Below are 21207 nucleotides of genomic sequence, written 5' to 3' on the forward strand. Positions count from 1 at the left end.
CCGGCCTCTTCTCCTCGATTCTCGAGTATATTTCTAGCCTTCCCAGGTTGACTTGGAGTTTCTGAAGAAAATTGAAAACTCGTTGAAGGCTCCAGAATGGCTCAAAAACCACGAGTTGTTAAAGTGGAGGAGTTCGATTAAAGGAATTATTCGCAGTTGTTCACGTTGCTCAAAAAATTATACGTTTGACAAATTTCAGAAACTGCCTTCAAAACAGTTTTCTTGAATTTTTTAAAGCTTCAGTAATCCGCGAAAAATTCAAAAATCCACTTCAAGAGCTGAAATTTCATGTCCATATTTGTATAGGAAGGGTTGGAGGGAGGTGAAAGCGATCAAAAACGTCAAAATAGAATCAATCGAAAGGAAAATATCCAAAAATCAGCATCGTAGAGCACATTGGGTAAGCAAAAACCAAAATTTTTCGTGATTTTTGACCTCGAAAGGAATTTTGTCTTTTCAACTTCACCCTACTACTTTTCTCGGGTGCAAAAAAGTGAACTTTTTGCGTTTTTTTTCCACGAGCTCGAGAACTACGCGTTACAATGGCTCATTTTTATTTCTGATTTATGAAAATTGTACTCGAAACTGACCTTCGAGATCTTATTGTTCTAACACCTCTCGAGTAAAAACATTATAAACATCTCGAAACAACTTCCGAAGATAATGTCGTTAAAAAAACGTATAAATATATCAACATTTCAGCAAAGTTTCATCCGCGACAACTTTCTAAATCCCAGTCCTAAATTTTAAAGTGATAAGAAGCCGAGAGCATACCCTTGATAACTCGAGATATGCAGAACTACATAATATATGTATATCAGTAATGATACTATTGTTGATTTTTCAACAATTTAATAACATCAACTTACATAGTGTACCTAGTGCCATATGCGTTATCTCTGAGCTTTTTTTTTTATTATTGGATAAGTATTAAGTATCCTCGACTCCTCGTGTACTTGTAACAGGTATAATCTTCGCGAACCGAGTTACTCCGCGTGAATTTAGTTCACTTTTAGGCGAATTTAGTATTCGTTAACGACAATTGTAGCGAATGGAACTTGAACAGAACAAGTTTCCTCATCAATGAACTTGAAATTTTTTCAAATGAACTTTGCCATTCGTTTTTTTTTGTAAATGTTTTTTATTCGTTCACGTGTGAGCCTGTTGGAGGCTCGACCGGTTGCAATGATTTTAAAACCAGTAAATTATCGAGCAATTCGTCCTCCTCTGAATAAGAATGAACAGCTACAGCTACGGTAGTGAATAAAACAGTCTCACATATCGCAATTTTGTCCCTGACCATTTTAAAAATCATTTTTGGGAACATCTCACTCCCTTCCCTCGTCTCCATCTCTTTTGATCGATGCTCATCATCTACTCGTGGACGCTTTCAGTAGGTCTAGATATGTTATTCGAGATAGCATTTCCTAAATTTTGAAAAAAAAAAGTTACCATGGTTGGAATTTATTTGGGGCGAAACTAAAATGGTCAAAGAATTATAAAATTTTGTGATTCGGAAAAAATTTGACAAAAACAGAAATTTTTAAAAATAATTACCGATCTGAAAATGTTTCTCTTTTTGAATTTGTGGAAAACTGCAACAATCATACCAATATTAAAACCTGATAAAAACCCAAATCTGGCATCCAGTTATCGCCCCATCTCCTTAACTTCAATTCCTTGCAAAATACTCGAAAAAATGGTTATTAAACGTCTTAATTGGTATATTGATTCCTCAAACTCTCTTAGCATTTATCAAAGTGGTTTCAGAAAGAAAAGATCTACCCTAGATCACCTCTTTAGTCTCCAAAAAGAAATTAATTCGGCCTTCCAGAATAAAGAAAGTGTTCTTTCAGTCTTCTTTGATCTTGAAAAGGCATTTGATAAAGCCTGGCGTAATAAAATTCTCCAAAAATTACATTCCATCGGAATTAGAGGACATTTGGCCTACTTTATTCAGAATTCCTTAACAAACTGTACTTTTAGAGTGAGAGTTAACAATACATACTCAGAATTTTTTTTAATTGAAAATGGAGTCCCCCAAGGTTCAGTTCTTAGCACAGTCTTATTTATACCTACTTTTGATTGATGACATTTCCAATATTGTTTCTAGACCCATTTCTCTGAGAATCTTTGCTGATGATATAAACATTTCCTTTCGTTCAAATAATATTCAACTAGCTCTTCGAGTAATCCAAGAAACTCTTGAAAAAATTGAATCATGGGCAGATTCTAATGGTCTAACCTTCTCTGAGCCAAAAACCCACTGTATACTTTTCACCAAAAAAAAAATAATAATAATAATAAGATTCCTCCAGATCTCATTCTCAACTTCAAAGGACACTCTTTAGAATTCAAAACCACTACTAAATTTCTTGGCTTAACTTTTGATAGAAAACTAAATTGGACTAGTCATTTTCTAAAAGTAAAATCAGATATCATGAAACGCCTAAATCTGTTAAAATAATCAAAAATACTAAGGTATAATCCATCTCGCAAACTTCTACTTCACTCGTATAAATCTCTAATTCGCAGTAAAATTGAGTATGGAAGCCCATGTTTTGCAAATATCTCAAATAAAACTTCTAATATCCTAAAAACAATTCAAAATTCAGCCCTAAGGATCTGTTTAGGAGCCCTCTATTCCTCTCCAATAGATAGCCTTTATTGTGAAGCAGCAGAATTACCCCCAGATTTTAGAAGAACTCTCGTAACAAACAAATTCATCTCAAATGCATCCACCAACCCTTCCAATCCACTCCAAAACTCAATTAACCCACCCAACCACCAACATTTTGACCATATAGAAGGACCCATTTCTAATTTCATCGCAACGTCGAATGATCTTCAAATCAATACTAAAACACTCATCCAACCACCAATATCATATCCCCCTTGGCTCCTCAGGCCTCCTCAAGTCAATACACAACTTATTAACTACCCAAAAAATAGCCACTCTCCACTAGTAATAAAACAAAACTATCTCGAACCCTTATCAGAATATAAAAAATTCAATCTCTGCTTTACAGGTGGGTCAAAAATACCAACACTTCATTCAGCGTATGCTTACTCTATTAATGATAAAATTTCAAATTTTAAAATCCATAACTGCTCTTCAATCTACACTGCCGAACTCGCAGCTATTTTCCACTGCCTCTGCGATATATTCGTTTATGAATCAGAAAATAAATCTTTCTTAATTCAGAGTGATTCCCTCAGCTCACTAACTGCGATCCAAAATCTATTTTCTGACCACCCCCTAATTCAAAATATCCATAAAACTCTACTTGATTTACAAAATTCAAACTTCTCCATCCAGTTTATGTATGTACCCAGCCATGTTGGAATCACAGGAAATGAAATTGTAGATAAAAATGCAAAATCCGCCACCACCCTTTCTCCCTTTATATTTATCACAGCTGACGACCTTAAATCTATCTTCACCCAAAACACACTTGAGAAATGGCAAAACGTTTGGTCCCTCCAAACATCAAACAAGCTCTTTCACCACAAAAAAACTACTCAGCCTTGGAAAAACCCATCTCAACTAAATAGACTCGAAGAAATCATTATAACCAGATTGAGAATTGGCCACACAAAAATCACCCACAATCACCTCTATGAAAAGACCCCAAAACCCACATGCCAGTTCTGCAGTTCTGCACGTCAGAACTTATTATCTGCCCAACACTTACTATTTCGCTGTCCCTCCTTACATCAGCACAGACTATCCCTACAAATAGATGAAAGATCCCTATTCATACCAGACGACCCTTCCGAAATTAAAAAATTCTTAGACCTAATTAAAAAAACTTGACCTTAACACTCGATTTAAATCTCACACGACGGGTGTAATAATAATCAAGTAATTACAAACACCAAAAAAAAAAAAAAATTGAAAATTTTATTTTGAAATTTTTAAGGTGAAAATGAGATATACTCGTAAGTTGGGTCTCAATTTGACAGAAAAATACCGAAAATATAAACATTCGTTCTAAAGAATTGGTTTTCAAAATTTTATTCAACTTAATAATGGAACTAAAAATGCAAAAATTTCAAAAAAATTGTTCCAAAGTAAATTTTAAAATACTTGTTTATCACCATCCAACGCGATTTTCCATCTTGCCGCTCTATCTAGACGTGCTCAAATTTTTTTTCTCGAAAATTGCATAAAAAATTTCTGAAAATATCGTCGTGAGAAAATTTCCGAAATTTATCAGTGTTGAACTTGTTTCGGGCATTAAAAAGGTTCGCTATATTTGTACTTTCCACACGATACAATCTTTTGAAAAATCCTCGTCTCGCTCTACTTAACTTTACTGGGACTCTTGCACGGTATCTTATGTGGCGACCTCCTGTCCCTGCCATGCCACTTTTTGACACGATAAACATTTCATAACATCTGGCCATCATCATCATCATCACGCCACACCATTCGATATTCGACCAAAAATTATAATAAATTACTAAGAATTTACAGTCGATTAAAATTGACTCCTCGCTACCGATATATACCGCCCTTTAGATAAGCAGGTTCATTATCACAATCACACAAACGCAACCGAGAATCCACTTTTAAGTAAATATTGTTTCGTAAATTAGGCTGGTTCGAGTAGGTAGGTACACTACAGGCTTCTTATGCACACATATGTACATAATAAGATGGTACCGAGAGTACAAGGGGTCATAGTATATGCGACCATATACTCGTATATGTATAGTAGTCAACCCAAACTTCACATACTCCAACTCGAACCATGAAAACAACACCGAACACCGGCAATTTGCCTCCCGATATCGATATCAATAATTCCATCTAACGTACATATATGTACTCGTATTTTGGTACCACACACACTCGTACCATATATAAGTACTATATTGTAAAATTGATAAAAACCTTTCCTTCTTTTTTTTTTTTTTTTTCAACTTCGATACGTAAAAACCACCGTACACCGTACGACGTAACCACGCGGGAAGTTCAAAGTCTCGCACCATCTTTCTTAATGATCTTCTTTTTTCTCTCTTTTCAAACTAAACGCTAATAAACTTGGCTATACTCGTATAATATACGTACGACGATGTTTTGTATGCATATCTTACACTACGTATTTCCTTATATGAAAATTTGTTAATCGATGTTTTTCTCGACTTTTCAACTTTAATTACCAAATATAATTTCAATTTTAATTCAACATTTTGCCAGCGAAGCTACCGAGATGTGATAATTTCGTACATATATACGAGAGCAAACGAATCTACTACTACTATAACAAGATGTAATTTCATTCATTTTGCATTAAATTTAGAATCGCAATTATATTTTTTTTTACACTCCGCTGAGCATCAAAACGCTGGCTAATTTTTTTTTTTGCTTTATAATCTCGTTATCGTAGACGTTTATATAGTCACCACGTGCGTTTTTTTTTTTTTTTCATTATATCCAAGAAAAATTGTCACCTCGAGCAGTCTTCTTAGTAATCAGCACATCTGGACAGTCAAGTTACATCGCGCATTACCTCTAATTAAGAAATGGCTGACTTGCAACGTATCATCTTGCATACGGTTATTCGAGCTGTATTCTTTATTTCTTATACTATGTTCTGTCTACATACTCGTATATCGTCTCTCTCACCCAACATTTTACACCATCGACGACTTCGACGAGTCCAACTTGACTGCCAACTGCATTCTGCCATCATTTTGCAATCATTAATCATCTCTTTCTCTCTCGCTCTTTTCTTTTTGTTCTCGAATCACCTTCGAAAACTACCTCTTGACAACAAAAGGTAGACAATGGTGGAGAAGAAAAAACTCCAACCAGTGGGAAATATAAATACACATACGTTTCAATATCGACGTGAGATATTTTCCCTTATTTCAATGTATGTATAAGTATGGGCACAAGGAAGCGCGCAATTTACAATGTAAAGGTATGATTTCCATTCCAATATACGTCGAGAGAGAAATAAAGCTTTTTTTCTAAATTCTGGAGACGCAAAGACGGGCGGGTTAATCGACCGTAATATTGTTCATTGGTTCAAAAAAAAGTCTACGACTTCGGTTAAATACACGAACAATAGGAATAATTTGTGTTTTTTTTTCAACATTTTATACGATAAATAACTAAATGGAATGTTAAAAGGAAAGTAACAAGCGAGGTTTTGGAATAGGCACGTTTGCTGAAAATCATGCCAAATAAGGGAATTTTTGAATTTTTTTTCAAGCCCCGGAGCTGAGTAATTGAAAAAATTATCCTCGAAATCAGAAATGCACTCGTGACTCGGAGACTTCAATTTTTTTGAATTTTTTAAAACGATTTTCTCGTTGACTTATGGTATTCTGAAATGTACGTAATGAGTCGCCATTTTGTTCACAGAATATGCGCTATTTATCCTTAAATTTATTGGACTTACAGGTTCAAAAAATTTCAATTCTTACACCCAGGCTTTTTCTCGTCACTTCTTGAGTGGGGGCACGCTAATTCTCGAAAGTTGTACCGAAACCCATAATTTTTTGTACCTTCCCCCCTCCCCTCCCGCCGCCAAAAAGACTCGATTTTCGCCTATAATCTGTTCAAAAAATTGTCTTTTAATTCCAAAATTGAAGTCATGTTCTTTTTGTCAAACTCTCTTATGAGGTTCTGGTACTAAGTATTTTTTGCCAAATTTTCCCAACTAAAAAATCGTCAATTTTTGGCCAAATAGTCAAAAAGTGTTCATTTCTGTGAAAATTGTCAGAAAATGTCCATTTCTAGTTAAATTGTCAAAAAGGGCCAATTTTTGCCCAGTTGTCAAAAAGTCCTGTTTTAGTCAAGATTGCCCAAAAAAACGCTGTTTTGTCAAAAAATGCCTGTTTTTTGTCAAAACTGTCGAGTTGTACCAACCTAACGTGTTTTTAGCCCAGTCACATAGCAGAAAAAAAATGGGCGAACCCACACATAATTGCAAACAATAGTTTTTGTTTGCGAATATTGTCTAAGATGGTGTGCTGAACAACATACTAAAAGTCCCCGCCCCTACCCTACGAGCTAACCCCCCCCCCAGTGGATCAAAGCCCCCCCCCCCCAAATCAGTTTTTCATCAAGAACTCCTGAAATATTGAATTTTGAGTAAAATGAGCCCAATAATCATTTCATCTCCTCCCCAATACCTATCAAATGAGCTATCGACCAACTCCCTAGCCTCAAGGGGGTGGCGCTGCTACAACCCCTCAAAGTGACATGATTTCAATAATTTTACATTTTATGATTTGGGACTTGTAACCGGTTCTAATTGATAAAATGAAGTCAAACTTGGGGAATGAGATTCTTTTGGGAGCTAGAGTTGACCTCTGGAGTGGGGAGGGTCAAAGTTGAAAATTACAGAAAGGTCATTTTTTTTGGAGGGGCATAACATGACCCCAAATGGATGAAAAGGGTCCAAAACCATACCATCGGACAGTACCCTATCTGTGATCAACATATCCAAATTTCAGCTTCCTAAGTCATCCCCACCCCATTTAAAGCGGAATTAAGCTAAAAATCCCCTTATTTTGCCCCTATTTTCGGTTTTTTTCATCTTAAAAGGAGTGGGGATGACCAAGGAAGCTGAAATTTGGATATGATGATCACAGATAGGGTACTGTCCGATAGTATGATTTTGGACTCTTTTAATCCATTTGGGGTCATGTTATGCCCCTCCAAAAAAATGACCTTTCTGTAAAAAATTATGGGTTTCGGTACAACTTTCGAGAATTAGCGTGCCCCCACTCAAGAAGTGACGAGAAAAAGCCTGGGTGTAAGAATTCAAAAATAAACAAATTTTTATTTTTTTGCCGTGAGTGTGATTTTCATCAACTTTCTCATAAAATACGTCAGAAAGAGGTCAAAATAAGACAACCGAATAAATTTAAACTTTTCTTGATGTTTGGAATTGAAAATTGAATTTTTTGGAGTTTTGATTTTTTTGTGAGGAGTTCATTTCATCGAGTGGGGGGGGGGGGGGGGGTGGGGGGTTCAACTTTTTCAACGGATACGTAAAATAGGGGTCAAATGGCTCAACTGTACCAATCAAAACTTTTTTTCATGTTTTAAATCAAAAAATCGCAATTTTTCGCAAAGTTTGAATTTTTTTAAATCGACTTTGCGACAAGTTACCATCCCAATTTTTTAATATGTTGTTCAACATGAAAAGTTGTCCATAATATATTTTTTTCAGAATTTCAGAGAGTAAGAACGATATGAAAACTACGTTTTGAAACTTTTCGAGCTAATTTTTTGTACGAAAAAAAGTGGCAACACTGATTCTTATGATATCACCAAAAAGCCTTTCAAAACCCCTAACTATGGGAAAAAGTTGCATTTTGGTAGGTATCGCGGTTATCGAGTTATCCACTGCTGAAATGGATGATATTTTAGGTTCACTGAAAACGTTGACACCCCCTGGCTGGCGTTAAAAATGGCCTAGAGGGCTGCGATTTGCGCCATTGGTCATCCCTTCGGAAGGTCTTTCCACAGGAAAAATTTCAAAAAAATCGCTGAACCCAACTTCTTGGTCCAATTGACGTGAAATTTGAATTCTGGCCCTCTTCTAACTTGAATTCTCCCCCTCCCCCCCACTTCACTCCAGGTATCTCCCGTCCAAAACACCGGATTCAAAAATTCCAACCAAAATGGACCAAGACAAAATTGAACTAAGTTTTAGGGAGAGCGAAAAGCTGAAAAAGATTGTCAACTGCAAACTTTGAATTTTAAAGCCATAAAAAATAAATGAATAAAACTGAAAATTTTTCTGAACTTTTTCCAATCTCCTTCTTACCCCCCCCCCCCCCCCCTAAAAAGTCATGTCATCCACATTGTAAATTTCACAAATATGTAGATCTAGATTTTTTCAACTTCGAAATCAGAAAGAATTCCAACATAAAAAAATTTGAGAACTGTGAAAAAATCGACTTTGACAGATTTTTGAATTTTAGCCCTCTCATCACTTGAATTTATCTCACGATTCACAAAGAAAACTGCTAACGTAACAGAAAACTCAGAAAAGCAATTTAGTATTATATTTTTTCCAAATTATTCTCGAGTCAATCCAACCCGGGGAGCTCTGTTGCGTTTCCCACGTGCTATCGTGGGAAGTTTCACGCTCAGACGCGGTCGAATGGTTAACGTGCACGGTTTTCATTTTTTTTTTTTGACAATGTTGCACCGCTTGAAAACTTTTAAAATTTGTATGGAGTGTTTTCGGATAAATTACGCATGTTTTGCGAAAAAAAATGGCGACTGTACCTTCGCAAAATGGGGGCTTGAAAATTTCAAAATTCCGTAAGTTAGCGAAAAATCATTAAAAAAATTGGGGGGAAAATTCATAGGTTCCCTTATTCACTAGGAACATATTTTAGAAAACACGAACTTCCTATCTCAATTTGACGAAAAATAAAAAATTGACTAAAAAGTTAGACTCAGACCTTCCGGCTCCCATTCTCTAGATAATTGCACCGAGGGTCCAAATAAATTTTGTTCAAATTTTTTTTCCATCTCAGCCAACCTTTTAAGGCTATCTCCATATTTGAAAATCCGCCAGGGTGCTATTCGACCATCTCGAGCAACTACTTTTGAAAAAAAAATTCCAAAAAACTTTTAAAAAATGCAACATTCACTAAAAATAATCTAACATTCGTCTCCATCAAAAAAATATTCGCCTTACACCTTCATAAAACCTCTCATACTCGTACTCCACGAGTCCACGACCCAAAATCTAAATCACACCTGAACAATCAAACACAGAAGACACCTCACCATAAGTATAATATAGTACCTTAACCGATGGTTATTTTTATTCGAAAAAACTGACCCAATTTAATGGCATCATCTGATATACATATTTTCACTGACGCAACTCGTGACGTACTTCCTATTACTACATTGCAATTTTCCAGTTACGCAACATTCTTCGAAAACTATAATTACCCAGACGTATACGAATCTGAACCTTGAATCACGTGCTCCAGTAATATACCTCCTGCGACCTATCGATCAATTTTTCACAACGAAAATGATTTTTCTTTTTTTTTTCAATTTTTACGACGCGACGATCAGCTGATCAATTATCCGTAACACATTCGAGCAACAAAATAACGCTCGAAATCTCTAAATGTAATTATTATTAATGGTTTTTTCTTCTTGTTTCTGAAAATTTTATCATCGACAAAACAACGATTGCTTTAGTTTCCATCTTCAACGATCCGAAAAGCGATAATGTGGTGTAGATAAAGATTATAATAATTAGCAAACGAGTATACGTAATTAATACGTAGCTTTACTCAGCGTGTGTGATGTGATGTACTAGGTATACTAATTAACCCGAGTTAGTATTCGATATTCTGATTGGTTATTTAGGTAGAATTTTTTTTCCCCAAAAAAAGTGTTCAGATCGGGCATTTTTTTCCTATACCGAAATGTTTTGCTTTTAGCGATAGAATCGTATCACGAACGAGTAAGACGTACCTCTACCTACGTATTGTAGGAAAGGAGTAAGAAGAATAATTTTTAGCATGCAGCTGCCTGGTGCGTTCGTTTTTTTTTTTTAATGACTCATATTCCAAATACGTGTAGCCATGTTGCGGCTTCGGCTTCACCGACACCGACATCGAGACCGACTCACCGTGCAGTTAATAATTGAGAGAGCAAATATTGCATCGCATCGGTGAAACATGACGATTCAAAGTTGGGAGATTTTCCACTAAAATTTATAGTTGCCCGGCTCGTAATCGGGTAATAAAATTTGCGCAGATAAAAAAATGTCATATTCTGAGAACAGCGCCGGATGGCGGATACATAAGATAAGAGGTACTCGTAGAGTTATACGGCATGGCACATGGCACATGGCGATGGCGGCGGATCTGAATCTTTCCAACCATGGCCAATGCCACTGGAATGCTATGGCTATAGTTAAGTTACTCGTCTCGTACAAACGGCGCGAAAAATCATTAATTTTTTCGTTTCGATTCGAACAAGTTGCGATAAAAATTACATAATCGTGGTCTTACCGCAGGCTACTTTAGCATCGGGATCTTGTTTCAGATGAGCATCTAATACAGCGTCGCTAATTTGATCGCACATTTTATCTGTAAAAATCAAACGAGAATATTTTTATTATTTTTAATTTCCATAACGGTTGGTAAACCTGCCAATATTATAGCGTATAGCTTAGCGCCAATATTTCTATTCGTATTCGCATTTTTTTAAAACTAATAAAATAATTATATAAAATTAATACTGGTAGATACATAAAATAAAGGGATGGGTGTTGGTAAAAAATGTATCATATTATGCATACGATGTGGAATGAAGATAACGGTTTCGGGAACGGAAATTTCGGAAATTAAAATTATTCTACATCGTCGAAATAATATGTTTCAATTCAAATATATGTATGAAGATAGGTACGATACGGCCGCTGTAATTATAATAATTTCATTTCAACAAATCTTCTCGAACAATATCAAATCACCCAGTATCTATTTCCAATTCATCGCATAATATATACGGATAGATTACAATTTTTACTAACCTTATTAATAGACTTAAAACTCGAGTTATCAACGAACATTCGTATTTCCAATTAATTACACACCACAACCACGAGTTGTAGCAAACGAATCGTTTCATAATTTCCATTTTTTTTTTCTTTTTCTTCGACGATAACAATATTATCAATTGATTCGTGGTGGAATGAAAATTCACTGCCAAATACCGAACTAAAGCAGCTAATTTTTTACGACTCGAAGCTACGACTACGAAGAAGGGTTCGAGAAGAGGCTCCCTTTTGAACAATACAATGTAAAAAGAAAAAGATTCGTGATCTTTTGAGCAAAGGGATAATATACACAATACAATATCGACGTTAAGGTATAATAAAAAACTAACCGAAGGTAGATTATTGTAACGGTAACGGTCTCGTTTCGATGGAATATATTTTAAAATAGAAACATATTCGAATAGTGAAGTGAGCTAGCTCGTTAATCTAATTTACGTCGCGCCAAGACTTTTTTTTATCACACATATGGTATTATAACTCGAGTCAGAGTCACACATGAATAAGAAAGTAACGTATTTGGGGGAAAAAAATTTCAAACATATACAATGTAAAATGAGGAGTACATATTATTATACAAAGTGCATTACACTGTTAGATAATTTAGAAAATTTTTTCTATTTACCTGGATGTCCTTCGCCGACAGATTCGGAGCTGAAAAGAAATAGCTCGTTGTCGTGAAATTCGTTAGCGACACATCCACTCTGAGGATATCCATTAGTGTAGCGTGTTTCAGGCATGATTTTTTAGATTTTTATAAATTTTACAAAAAAAAACTTTCGAGTGATAAAATCGATGAAAATATGACTGCGACAGTACAGTACGCGAAACAACTATCACTGATTGGCTTCGAATCGAATAAATAATTATTTATAAAAATTTACAAATCCTACGCTACACGATTTAAAAAAGAAGCAACCCTACGTCGACCAGCGAGCTCCGGCATTCAAGCTTCCCAAATAGTAAATGCTGATGCCAATACGATATAACATTAGAGTTTAGAAGTAGAAAGTAATATATTCATGTCGGTAGGATTTATATGTACATAAGGCTAGCGCTAGGCTACACATGTTTTCTGACGAAATATGATTTGGCCGAGCCGATCTTACCCGAACGTACTGCCATCTGATTGGCTAACGTGCAGTTGTAATTTTCAAAAAGACACATGGTCGTTTGACGCCTCGAACGAAATATATTTCAATTTTTATTACCTCAAATTATTTACGTGTAATTGACGATGCGATTTGAAATTTTGAATTGACGATTCGGGTACAAAAAATAGCCCTTTTTAGTTTGAGAAAAAATTGGCGAGGAGCTTTTCTTCTTTGTTTGGTATGGATTCATACAATACCTACGTTTCTCTGAGACTGAGCTGAGAGTCCAGTCCTGCTAGTTTTATATTTTCATTATTGACAAGGGCTATTTTTGTATTAATCAAGTCGACAATTCAATCTAAGTACATAATATTTTCATTTAACGAAATGTCGACTGATTATTGCCGCCCTATCCCCTCTCCATTAGTAGTGATATTCGCCTATGATATCGAAAAAAATTCTCCTCGCTTTGATATTTTACTTCCTATTTTGAATGAAATTTCATTGATGATTATTTATAATTAATGGATTACGATTATACCTTAAACCTTAACTAATCAAGTCTACGACGAATCGATGTTCGAGTTTTTTCACCTAATATTGCGACAGCGTATGACACCATACAACATTCGCAACAATACTCAATCATAAGTCAGAATCTTATTCAAATTCGTGATTATTTCATCAGGTTCATGTGCGCAGTAAATTTGCGTATACATACACGTCATACCTGCTGACTCATTACTCATTTCATTTCAAATTGAAATGGAAATGTTGAGTTCATTTTCAATAATTTTGCATTATGGTGTTTCATCTTTCAAGTTCCAACTTTGATCATGTTGGGTTGGGTCAAGTCGATCTGTCCTCAGCTCTGCTTCACCAATGATTCATGTGATTCATCTACCTACCCTACTTGAATACTCATTCAATGAATTGCATTTCAAGTGTATTCAAATCCATGTTTTCGATTTCTTTAATTCATTATTCAAATGAATCTCTTCACTCTTGTTCAAAAACGAATGCAAATGGTGATTTTCATTTTTCTATTTCAGAAATTTCGGAAAAGAAATGAAGAAATCCAGAAAAATTGTTTAGATCGGCGAACCGAATAACCCACATTCTAGGATTCATTTTGTTTTTATTTTTTTCAAGAAAAAAAAATTAAAAAACGAGGTAAAAGTTCAATTTGCGTAATTACCATTTACCGTTAATTACGACATGGTCTACTTTTGGGAACGATTTGTAAACAAGTGGAATAAAATATAATCAAGATTCTGATGTGTCTACTTTTTACGATACGTGGCAGAGGAAGTAAAACGTAAACTAAGTGAATAAAAATGAAAATAATTTTAGAAATTTCTTCGATTTAGTGATGAAATTTTGGTTCAATTTGTGTAGTTCTCGTTCTGCTTGAATTTCCGCGTTCGAGCTCGTATTCGAAAGTGCCCATCGGTGAAATATCCAACCGTACAAGCCAGCCAAAGGAACATCTTCAGTGATAAGATTTTTACCAATTTTCGCCTTTATTCAGTAAGTTAAAAGATCAAAATTCACTCGTTATCGCATCGTTCTTAGAAATCGTATCTCTCACAGTACACTTGAAGATGATTACGAAGTCGCTGTAAAGTAATTTGAACGAAATCTGCTAGTCGTTGTGATGATGACATACTTTGATTTTCCTAGTTGCAATCAGCTTTCTGATTCAATTCTCTTGTTCCCTAGTTATTTGTCAACTTGAGCATCTTCGTATCACTTCTGACTGTCGTATTTTTTACTAGTGTTTACATTTTTTTGTCACCTAGTTCGTAGTTACTAATACTAGTTTATTTTGATTAGAGGTGAAAGTAATGCTATAAGGCGATGAATGCTGGATCGTATCATCAGCAAGCGCAGCATCCGTTGCAATTCAACATAAATCAACATCATTCCTCGCCGACTGGATCTAATGACGCAGATAACGGAATGAATAATCATAGCATTCCTAAATATCCTCCGGGAGGTATGAACACCATGATACCATCAGGTTTGTGTTGCAATATCGTGAAAAAAATCGTCATTCTTGCAAATTCTTTAATATTTCGTACTTTTTCAGGTAATTCGGATGGACCAAATATGCCACCTGGTATCGATCATATTACCAAAAATGTAAACAAAATGACGGTTCAAGATGGTTTACACTACGAACGTCCTTCGTTTCCTACACATTCTGTGGTACGTATATGTAAAATAACTTGATTTAAAATTGTTATTCCGGATGCATTTTAAATTCGTGATTATTTTTATAGGATCAGAATGAAAATATGGCGTCTAATAACAGTTTACACGGGGCGAAAAATTATCCTCACGAGTTCAATAACGTGACTAATAATATTCCAAATGTTTCGCCCGCTTCGAATTACCAATGGAAACAATCTGCAAATGACGGTTTGTACCCGAATAATAACGCTGTGTTGAATAACGCTCCTGCTCCTGCTCCTGCATCGTATACTTTTGGCGACAGGTATGTTTTATATTGAAGAAAATTATCGAATACCTTTGCTATAGTAGATTACATTTTGTGAAATTTCACAGTCTTCAAGCCACCAGCAACAATGTGCCGCCTCGTCCACCATCCACTCAAATGAATAGTTTTCCTCCGCAGAATAAGTCATATTCGCCAGCACCTCAGAATAATTCGTATCCGTCGCCACCTTCTCAGAATAACTCATTTGCTGCGATTAATTCTTCGTTTGGTGGAGCGTCTCCGGCTAGTAAGGCTTTTCCATCTCAGAATGATTCATTTTCTGCTGCCGGACCTCCGAAAGCTAGCGATTCGTTTCCTTCGCCAGTTTCCAATGCGCCTTATTCTCCTTACACGCAATCCAATTCGTTTTCTAATGATTCCGGACCTCAGTCGAATTCGGTTAATTCGAAATTTGCGACTGATTCGTTTAGATCATCTATTCCGCCTTCTTCTTATCCCGCTAGTGCTGAATCTAAACCGCTGTTTCCTCCGGCGAGTTCTACGATGAATGCTGCGTCAGGGCCTCAGCAAAATTCTGCGTTTCCAAAAACGCAGAATAGTTTCATTCCACCTATGCCAACTCAATCATATCCCGCTGGTGGTGAATCGCAGCCGCAGTTTCCGGGAGCAGCGGTAAAACAGCAGTCCAACTCTACACCGGGGCTACAGCAGAATGCGATGCCTTCCAAACCGCAGCACAATTTCCCTCCTACAAATTATCCTTCGAGCAACGAATCGCAACACGGTTATCCTCCGATGTCAGGACCGCCGCAATCGGTATCTCAGCAGAACTCGATGCCTCCCAAACCGCAGAGCAATTTCGCTCCACCCGTATCATCGTCGAACTATCCTCCGGCTCCTAGCTCTCTAAGCACGGTACCTTTGAAACCGCCTAGTTCGTTTCCTACTCCAACGAATGCGTCTTATCCGGCGGCGCCTCCTACATCGGAACGAAACTCTTTCGCAGCTGCTGCCAAGCCTCCAAATTCGTATCCTCAAAGCGCATTTGCACCGCCTACTCAACCAGGATCTTATTCGATGCCTAATAAGATACCGAGTTCGTTCCCTGGAGCACCTCAAGAGCAGTCTTTCGCGCCGCCATCTCAAACTTCATTCGGTGGACCGCCCGGAGCACCTCAAGTGAATGCATTTCCTCCTTCGTCGTCGGTGTACCAAAATCAGCCGCCTAATAGCGGCTATCCGAATAACGCCAATGGACCTCCGGCTGCGCAGGGATATCCTCCGTATAATCAAAAATCAGCATTTTCACCTCCGTATTCAAAAATGCCAGGTAGTCCGGATATGCCGCCTCAAGGGGCATACGGTGGCCATCAATACGGTGGTATGCCTCAGCAACCACCCCAGCAACAGTATCAACGCAAATTGGATCCGGATAGTATGCCCAATCCGGTACGCATTGTTTTTGGTAAACTTTTCTGATTCGTGCTTCTCGACTTATAAAGAAGTTTTCAATTTTACAGATCGAAGTTATGTCGGAGGATCGTAAAGTATTTTCTAATAAACCGTTCCATACGAATCAAGCAGGCTTGGTGCCGCCTTTGGTTTCCACTGAATTCCTCGTCGAAGACGAGGGTAACGCTAATCCTCGTTTTATTCGATCCACAATGTATAACGTGCCCTGTAATATGGATATGATGAAACAAGTAGGCCACAGAATTTATCCGAAGAACATGCTGCGATGTGTTTCAATTGAACTAAAGACTCGATTAATTCGAATTTTCAGGCCGACGTACCTTTCAGTTTGGTAATTACTCCTTTAGCAACGTTAGCACCCGAGGAACAGTTACCGCCAATCGTGAATACCGGAGAATTTGGTCCTGTCAGGTGTGTCCGATGTAAAGCGTACGTTAATCCGTTCATGAAATTTGTCGACGGAGGTCGCAGATTTGTTTGCGCTCTTTGTAAAGCTGTCACCGAAGGTAAATTTGATACGATCAACTGTGTAAAATATCGTCGAGTACTTTTGTTACCTCGGAGTTTTATTTTTCTATTTCAGTACCAGCCGAATACTTCCAACATTTAGATCATACCGGAAATAGAGTCGATAGATACGAAAGACCAGAGCTTTTATACGGTGCTTACGAATTTACCGTCACGAAGGAGTATTGTAAAGTAAGTCGAGATTCAAATTGGCTCCTCTCAAACCATAAATTCTTCCAAAAAGTATACTAAAATTTTCTTCTCTCGCAGGATAACGAAATACCAAAAGTACCAGCGCTGATATTCGTCATCGATGTATCGTATAATAACATTAAATCCGGAATGGTTAAAATATTATGCGAACAAATGTCCGATATCGTGCAAAATTATTTGCCAACGGACGATAACGGCGAAGAAAATCCACGAATGCGAGTCGGTTTCATTACTTACGATTCTACCGTACATTTTTACAATATTAAGGTTGGTTTCGTGACATACGTCGATTGACGCGTTAATTTTGCTTGTAAATTATTCTAGACGTATCGTTAACGTAATATCGTTGTATTTTATTCAGGCTTGCCTCGGACAACCTCAAATGATGATCATCGGAGACATGGAAGATGTATTCGTTCCACTTTTGGACGGTTTCTTGTGCGATCCTCTCGAATCGTTGACTGTTATTAATTCGCTTATGCAGCAAATTCCAGCAACTTTTGCCGAAACTAGAGAAACCGATACTGTTTTGTTACCTGCTATTCAAGCTGGATTAGAGGCATTAAAAGTACGTCAGTAGTGAACTTCACACGTGACCCAATTTTTGCAGAAACTGAATTTCTAATGCGAAAATCACCTTTTTTATTTTTCAAAAAAAGAGAAATTGAATTACGAGAAAGATTTGGTACAAAAAATTATGTTTTGTTCGACTTCATTGTGGATATCGAACGAAGTAGATCATTTTTATCTAACTAAATTGTACGTGTAGATGCTTTTTTCGAGCCTATCTAAAGAACCCTGCATCTTTTTGTTGTCTAACGAATCGAAATATAGGTCAAGGGATACCGATAAATTATTTCATAACGATTTCAATCTTGTTTACCAACACTTATCGAAGGCAAATTCGGTGAACGAACAAACGTTCGATATTTTCGCATTAAATATGCATATAGGTCTAAATTTTCAGTCGTCGCAACGTTGCCAAATTTAATCGAGATAAACTTACGAACGCGATGTTTTAATTTCAGGCTGCAAAATGCGCCGGAAAATTATTGGTATTCCATTCCTCATTACCAACGGCCAATGCTCCTGGTAAATTAACCATTCGAGAAGATCGTAAATTATTAGGAACGGATAAAGAAAAAGTGCAATTATGTAAGCGTTTCTCACTAGCTCAACCATACTCTACGTGTCATGACGCTGACGTGGCATAATAATTCGGATTTTTTTTCAGCTCCACAAAATTCAGCCTATACGAATCTGGCCCAAGAATGTGTTAGCGCCGGTTGCAGCGTAGATATGTTTATATTTAACAACTCTCATATCGATTTAGCCACCATTGGACAAGTCAGCAAACTGACCGGTGGAGAAATTTATAAATACACTTATTTCCAAGTACGTGATTTTTGTAGTCTCGAGAAAGTTTTACGATTAATTATTACGTGGTAATTATCTAAACGCGTTATCCATTAGGCCGAAGTACACGGAGAACGTTTCATCGAAGATGTTAAACGCGATACGAGCAGAAATATAGCGTTCGATGCTGTGATGCGAGTTCGTACGTCGACAGGCGTACGACCAGTGAGCTTCTACGGTCATATGCACATGAGTAACACGACTGATATCGAATTAGCTTCTATTAACGCCGATAAAGTGAGTATCCAGTTAGCAGAAGCTCGATTGTTAGCGCCTGATTCGCACATTACACGAGGTTTTTCGTATTGTTTTTCATTTTACGTAGAGTATCGCAGTCGAAATTAAACACGACGATAAGTTAGCCGAAGAAGACGGCGTATTTATACAAGTGGCATTACTCTATACGTCTTGTTCGGGCCAAAGACGCGTACGTCTGTTGAATTTGGCGCTGAAATGTTGCACTCAAATGGCCGACCTGTACCGTAACTGCGAATTAGATACTATAATTAATTATTTATCCAAAGCTGGTAAGTAATAACGACGAGTATTTTTATCGTAGATAAAAACGCAGTTTGTTCTTAATCCTCGATTAACGATTGGTTCCGATAGCTGTAACAAAATTACTCGAAGGAACGCCTCGACAAGTTAAAGAAGGCTTGGCTACCAAATGCGCTCGTATTTTGGCCTGCTATCGACGTCTGTGTGCCGATCCTTCGACTCCTGGCCAACTCATACTTCCAGAATGCATGAAACTTTTACCATTGTACACGAATTGTTTACTGAAAAGCGACGCTATCTCGGGAGGTAAACTGAATCGTATTTCAAATAATAATGTTAAATCGTTAAATATGTATTGAAATCGCTAATTGGTATGTTTTTTTCTGCAATAGGATCGGATATGACGGTGGATGATCGATGGTACATGATGCAGGTTGTTCTAATAAGCGATATTCCATCTTCGGTGAATTATTTCTACCCTCGACTTATACCGTTAGTTAATGTTGAAGTATACTCCGATGAAATACCAAACACAATTCGATGCACCAGTTGTAAATTATTAAATAACGAAGCGTATTTATTAGGTAAAAAAAAAAAATCACGTTACTCGAATCGTAGAATAATATTTTCGAGTAGGTATACTTAATCATTGAGATTTTTTTGTTGCAGAAAACGGAGTCTACATGTTCTTATGGTTAGGATCGCAAGTTCCAGTCGAATGGTTGAATAATGTATTCGGCGTGCCAAACGTATCCACGGCTATATTGAATATCGCAAAAATTCCCTTAAGAGATAATGCCCAGTCGAAAAGACTTTATTCGTTGATAGATCGAGTGCAAAAAGAAAGAAGGCATACGATGAGAGTACGTATCTTTCTCGAATCACGTGTACATATCGTAGAGAAACGAAATTTATATCATTTTTAATACGATGAATCAACCATCGTAAATTTTATTGTATCGGATTGCGCTAATAATTATCGAGAATTTTCATCTGTTCGTTTAGTTGACTGTTTTACACGAAAACGATAAAATGGAAGCAGTTTTCAAACACTTTTTGGTCGAAGATGGATCGAGCGGCGTAAACGTCGGAGACAATCTTTCATCAGCGTCGTACGTCGATTTCCTTTGCTACATTCACAAAGAAATACGGAACATGCTGTCTTAATTAAAATTAATTAGCCAATACGCCGTGTAAATATGTATTATACGATACCATTATTGATAATCGCTTTATGTTTTCGGATACCTATTTAAGATTTTGTGATGTTGAAAACAATAACCGAACGATGATTCTACCGCGTAGGTTTGTTTGGCTTTAATTTATTTTTACGTATTCGGATTTCAAACCTTTGAATCATTATACGGTGTTAGTTTTTTTTTCTCTTTTTAGTAAATTGTCTCTTTTAACCGTTGCTTCGTCGTGCATGTTTTTATTTAAAGAAAGAAATGAAGAAAAAAAAATTAATAATAGGAGAACCAAACTTATTTATTACTACATGAAGTTGAGCATTAAAAGCATTCTTTAATTGATAATTTTCTCATTTTTTTATGAGTTATTTACCCCCCGAGATTCCTCGCGTTTCGAAATCTGATCTACCCTACCTGTTGTATATGATGTGTAGAAGTATGTATTTTACCTACTGTTGTATGAATCACCTAAACGCACGTGTGTCTGTTTTTTTTATATGATGCGCTAATCAAATATCCCAAAAGTTGAATTTTTATTCCATTTTTTTTTGTTTTTGTTTTTTTTTTTGCCAATCACGTCGTCGTTCAGATGATCGGTAGTGAAATGAATTTCGTTCATATCAATTTAAGAAGTCGATGACAACTGGAATTGATGTTTTGCCATTTTCACGTTGATACGTTTTTTTTTTCGATAGCTGGCCTTTTGATTTTATTGACATGTTATTGTTATATGTAATATTATCGATTATTGTTATAATAAAATTTTATTATTCTTCTAT

The 21207-nt window shown here is 36.5% G+C and overlaps 2 protein-coding genes across 3 annotated transcripts in view; one reads left to right on the forward strand and one right to left on the reverse strand.

Annotated features, from left to right (window-relative positions):
* Positions 1-12594, reverse strand: part of Sam-S (S-adenosylmethionine Synthetase) — a 60538-nt gene extending 47944 nt beyond the window's left edge. For both annotated transcript variants that reach the window (XM_065364491.1, XM_065364492.1), the window contains exons 1-2: positions 12199-12594; positions 11026-11103 (exon numbers count right to left, since the gene is read on the reverse strand). In XM_065364491.1, coding sequence (XP_065220563.1) covers positions 11026-11103; positions 12199-12313 — 193 coding nt within the window. In that variant the 5' untranslated portion in view covers positions 12314-12594. The remainder of the gene's footprint in view (positions 1-11025; positions 11104-12198) is intronic.
* A 1349-nt stretch (positions 12595-13943) lies between these two features.
* Sec24CD (Secretory 24CD) lies at positions 13944-21206 on the forward strand. The gene is made up of 18 exons (XM_065361968.1): positions 13944-14197; positions 14504-14690; positions 14760-14878; positions 14953-15167; positions 15239-16580; positions 16652-16834; positions 16915-17110; positions 17188-17303; positions 17382-17591; positions 17686-17892; positions 18353-18479; positions 18559-18719; positions 18798-18977; positions 19066-19267; positions 19350-19544; positions 19631-19822; positions 19908-20101; positions 20244-21206. The coding sequence occupies exons 2-18, from the start codon at positions 14528-14530 to the stop codon at positions 20403-20405; spliced, it is 4164 nt and encodes a 1387-aa protein (XP_065218040.1). The 5' UTR covers positions 13944-14197; positions 14504-14527; the 3' UTR covers positions 20406-21206.
* Position 21207: the final 1 nt, after the last annotated feature.

Source organism: Planococcus citri, chromosome 4 (assembly GCF_950023065.1).
Source record: "Planococcus citri chromosome 4, ihPlaCitr1.1, whole genome shotgun sequence".
Lineage (NCBI taxonomy): Eukaryota > Metazoa > Arthropoda > Insecta > Hemiptera > Pseudococcidae > Planococcus > Planococcus citri.